This window comes from Trachymyrmex septentrionalis, unplaced genomic scaffold (genome assembly GCF_001594115.1).
Source record: "Trachymyrmex septentrionalis isolate Tsep2-gDNA-1 unplaced genomic scaffold, Tsep1.0 scaffold62, whole genome shotgun sequence".
Lineage (NCBI taxonomy): Eukaryota > Metazoa > Arthropoda > Insecta > Hymenoptera > Formicidae > Trachymyrmex > Trachymyrmex septentrionalis.
In genome coordinates, this window is record NW_017305800.1 from 2690996 (window position 1) to 2695276 (window position 4281).

At 29.5% G+C, this 4281-nt stretch overlaps 2 protein-coding genes across 3 annotated transcripts in view; one reads left to right on the forward strand and one right to left on the reverse strand.

Annotated features, from left to right (window-relative positions):
- Positions 1-1077: 1077 nt before the first annotated feature.
- LOC108752767 (transmembrane protein 181) overlaps positions 1078-4281 on the reverse strand; it is a 9016-nt gene continuing 5812 nt past the window's right edge. For both annotated transcript variants that reach the window (XM_018493845.1, XM_018493844.1), the window contains exons 11-13: positions 3647-3749; positions 2470-2700; positions 1078-1346 (exon numbers count right to left, since the gene is read on the reverse strand). In XM_018493845.1, coding sequence (XP_018349347.1) covers positions 1213-1346; positions 2470-2700; positions 3647-3749 — 468 coding nt within the window. In that variant the 3' untranslated portion in view covers positions 1078-1212. The remainder of the gene's footprint in view (positions 1347-2469; positions 2701-3646; positions 3750-4281) is intronic.
- Positions 4061-4281, forward strand: part of LOC108752768 (peritrophin-1-like) — a 1420-nt gene continuing 1199 nt past the window's right edge. The window contains exon 1 of the mRNA XM_018493847.1: positions 4061-4135. Coding sequence (XP_018349349.1) covers positions 4123-4135 — 13 coding nt within the window. The 5' untranslated portion in view covers positions 4061-4122. The remainder of the gene's footprint in view (positions 4136-4281) is intronic.

The window sequence follows — 4281 nt, forward strand, 5'->3', positions numbered from 1 at the left end:
CTAATTTATAAACATTAATTTGATTAACAATTTTTATTAAACATTGCTTTTAAACATCAATATTATTAAATTATTATTAAAAGTACATTCCAATATTCACTACACTAATACTGAAAATTTATAGTTCACATTATCTGTAGACTACAGATTTTCAATATTGACAGTGATTATCGAAATGCTGTCTAAGATGCGAAGTATAAAACATTTTTTGATATTTAAATTTCTATTATAAAATTTTTTTAACTCCAATTATATTGTATATAAGAATAATGCAATCAATTGAATAGTTATAAAGATAATAAGGCATTGATAGCGATAAAGGTAACAGCTTACTAAATTTAGCGTTAGGTATGAATTAGGTAAAAATGTAACGACATTAAGGAGTTTTTACAATACCATATTCAGATACAGTGAACACTAACTAAAGTCAGATTATCTTCTTATTAGCAACTACTTAAAAAAAAAGATAATGTGATTTTAGCGTTCACATTTTAGCGTATCTAGATTCACGTTATTGCAAAAACTATTGTCGTTACCCTATTATCGTTACCGTTATAGACAGAAAAAAGCAACGATCGTTACCAAAAAGAAATAGTAAATGATAACTTAGTAAACGAGAACGGTCCATTTTTACTTTTTGTTTTAGTCAATTGAATTAGAATACTGCATTTTGTATTCAGAATTTTGAATTGAGCAATATTATTCACAATATATTCATAGAACTGAAATTTTTTTAAATTGAAAAGCATAAAAATGTGCTATTACGCAATTCCTATAAATGAATAAACATGCATTGGGATTGAAAAGGATTCATTTCAACGTTCGCAAATGCGTACTTCTGAAAATCTGAATCCATTTCAATATAATAATGTAATATGTATCCTCTTTGTTGAGTAATAGAAACAAGTAACGCGTTACTTCCCAATCTTAATAAATTCATGTTAGTATTATATACTCACAGTTTATGTACAATATGCATCTCTTCTTTAGAGTCTGCATTAGCATGACATAAAGTCTTTGTTTACAATTAACATTTGATCAACAAGCTACTTACATGACTTTTTAGTTTGTTTTTCCAACTTTTAATATGATGGCAGTATGATTACGAATCAGAATAGAAATATAAATCGAAAGTCTTCTCGATGACTTTTTTATGTAACGATTTATCTTTCGATAATGATTAGCATAAAATATGAAATTTTGTTAAGGCCCTTAGTCACTGTCCTCTGCGTTTCGTAGAGTGCGAGTTAACGGTCGCCGACTGTCCTCGTCCGATCCGTATATTACTTCCTCTTCCGAATCATTGAACATCGAGAACGCAGGGCTATCTTTCGTTATCGATGAATCTGTAATAAATGTAACAAAGAAATTATGTTCATAATACGAATAATATAATTTCAATATTTGAATTAACGATTTCAAGATTTGAATTAACGAAGTTATAAGTGTAATATACAAGAAACAAAAAAATTACAAAAGAAAATTATTATATATCTATAAAATCTTTTTATAATTACTCTTTTTTATAATTATACCTCATAATTGAGGACAGTTGGAGAAAAAAAAATCAGTAATGAGGCCAATTATAATAAAAAACGTTACAAGTCTCATTTTTATAAATAACATTAGTGATGTAGGTACAGAATAAATCTTCATACTCTTTTTATTCAATAAATAAATGTTACTTAAAATTTTTTATATTTTTTAGTTTCTTTCTGATTCTTACAAGGAGACTTTATGATGTGATACCAATCAATTTTAACGAAACTTGTTGTAGCAATAGGTATTTACGTCGAGTGTTACTAGGTAAAACAATAATAGTCACTATTCAAGTTTGCGATAAAATCAAAGTTGAAAATTTCAAAGATTATATAAAAAATAATTTGTGTGTTAAAGAAGAAAATTTGTATTTCTAAAGCAAAGAATTTGTATTTTTAAAACAGAGAATTTGTTTTTAAAGTAGAGAATTTGTATTTATAAAACAGTATAATTTGTGTAATTCTCAATATCCTTGATGTGATAGATTTCTTAATCTGAATATCTGTCAACTTTAACAATTAATATCTCGATTCCGCGGGATAGAGCGACTTCCGTTTTTCTGTCAAATTCGTTCATTTAGTGCAAAAATGCATCCAACGAAATGTAAAATGTGTTTTATTCATTAGAAGTATTTAGTTACGAGCTCTTCGATCAAACGATCTACTGAACTGGCTTATTAGGCGCTCGAAATGTTCAACTTTGATTTTTCTCGAAACGCTTGAGTAGTGACTATTATCCTTTTATCCAATGACACTCATGAGTATCTATCGCTACAACGAGTTTCGTTGAAATCATTGGTATCACGTCATAAAGTCTTCTTGTTAGTATCTTTATCTTATTTCGTAAAATTTTTAATGCTGTCAATAAGTAAATCTTATATCGAAGATTAGATGCATGAAGTGCAATAATTGTTTCTTCATAAATACTCACGTTGTCCATAAACCTGCTGCAATGCAGGTGCGTAAACGTATGCCATGGTGTACAAATAAAAATTAAGAAGACCATAAAGAGCCATAAACTGCGCGGATGTGCGGTAATAAGTGGAGAGGCGAGAAGCGAAGCTATCTTCTAATACACCAGCTCCGAATTGACGTGCAGTGACCAAACTGCAGACGCCGGCGACCACCGCGGCAAGCAATGTCAAAAATCGCAGACGTAAATCTGCAAAATGAATCGTACGCTTAAGTAATTGTAGATTATTCGAAAATGTAATTAGTCCAGTCAAATCTGTGGCATTTTTTGCTGCATGGAATGAGTGTCACGTGATTTTTTTTAATATGTTATAGGAGTCGAGGCCTTAATGCTAATTCCAAGTTTTCGACCTCCTAGGTGTGTGCAAATTTCCTCCTTTTTGCAAAAATGGCGGCGGAAATCAGTTTTTCGGGAATAATTCTTTTTCTATTGAGCCTACCGCAAAAATAAGTATGAGCAAAGTTATAGAGGAGAAAATTTTCTACAATTTTTTTGTTTCGAACTTTTTTCTAACATTGATAGTTTACGAGTTATAGCTGCGCAAAAGTTCAGATGTTTCGCACATTTTCAGAGACACTTGTTCAAATGCTTCAGAGACTCATACGAAATGTTTAAATGAGCTGTTTATGAGAATCTAGTAAACAATTTATCCTATGATGTAATAAAATTTATTTTGAAATATTATTTATATTACCTATATAAAAACAAGATGTCCCAAAATTTGCAAATTAAAATACCACAGTAAGACAATTCTCGAAAAAATAATACAAAAATATTCATTTGTCCGAACGATAATTTTTGAGACATATATATTGATTAAAAATTGGCTAATTAGATTACAATTATATTTAAATTCCGCGAATTGCACGTCAATGTTAGTAATTAGTGATCACATACTTTGCTCATAAACATTAGACAAAAAAAAGGCTGTATTCAGCACAAAAAGCAGCTTTACAACTATTGTAAAATTCTCTAATATGATTGGTTCTTAATTCCTCGCTGGAATTAAGTGTATAATCTTAAGAATATATAATAAGAATCTTCAACAGTTGCTTTTTCAACTATTGTATGTGTACCGCCCAAATAATATCGTGTGTTCTATTAGTAAATTTACGTAATTAAGAAATATGCTTACCGAAGTATGGCATAGATCGTAGTTCGCTGTATGCCCTTAATATAAGAAGCAACAGATACGCGATGTACAAACCACCCACCGTGAAGAAGAATACCTTGAAGCCCTGGAAACAGAAGTATATATTAAGAAGTACAGATTTAACACATCTTTTATATATCTTTTTTATTATAAGTGATCGTATATCGATCGTTTCTCTATCGCGATATCACATCTTTTTATCGCTCTTCTTCAATAGAGACTAGTTTCGATCTCTATACCACTTTCAATACGATGCCAAATAAAGATCAAGAACCGGTAATCTTGAAGTATAACATGACAACTACTGACTGTTGAGAAATTATCAGTATCGAACTGCAATCGAATCTGTGCGTGCAAGAAGAAAAGAGTTGCAAGTTGCAATAAACGTAACAATAAGTGTTTGATAACAATTACAGTAAAATTATCTTTGGCTTATCCACACACACACATCTGTAAACATGAGGCAATTCAGTGAGTATTCATCCTTAACTCTTTTTCAATTTTTTCTTTGATGAAAGATACTTTAAACCAATAAATTTTTTAATCTTAATATATAAAAGTTAATTAAAAATAAAATATTATATAATATATTATAATTTATGCTATTATTTAGACAT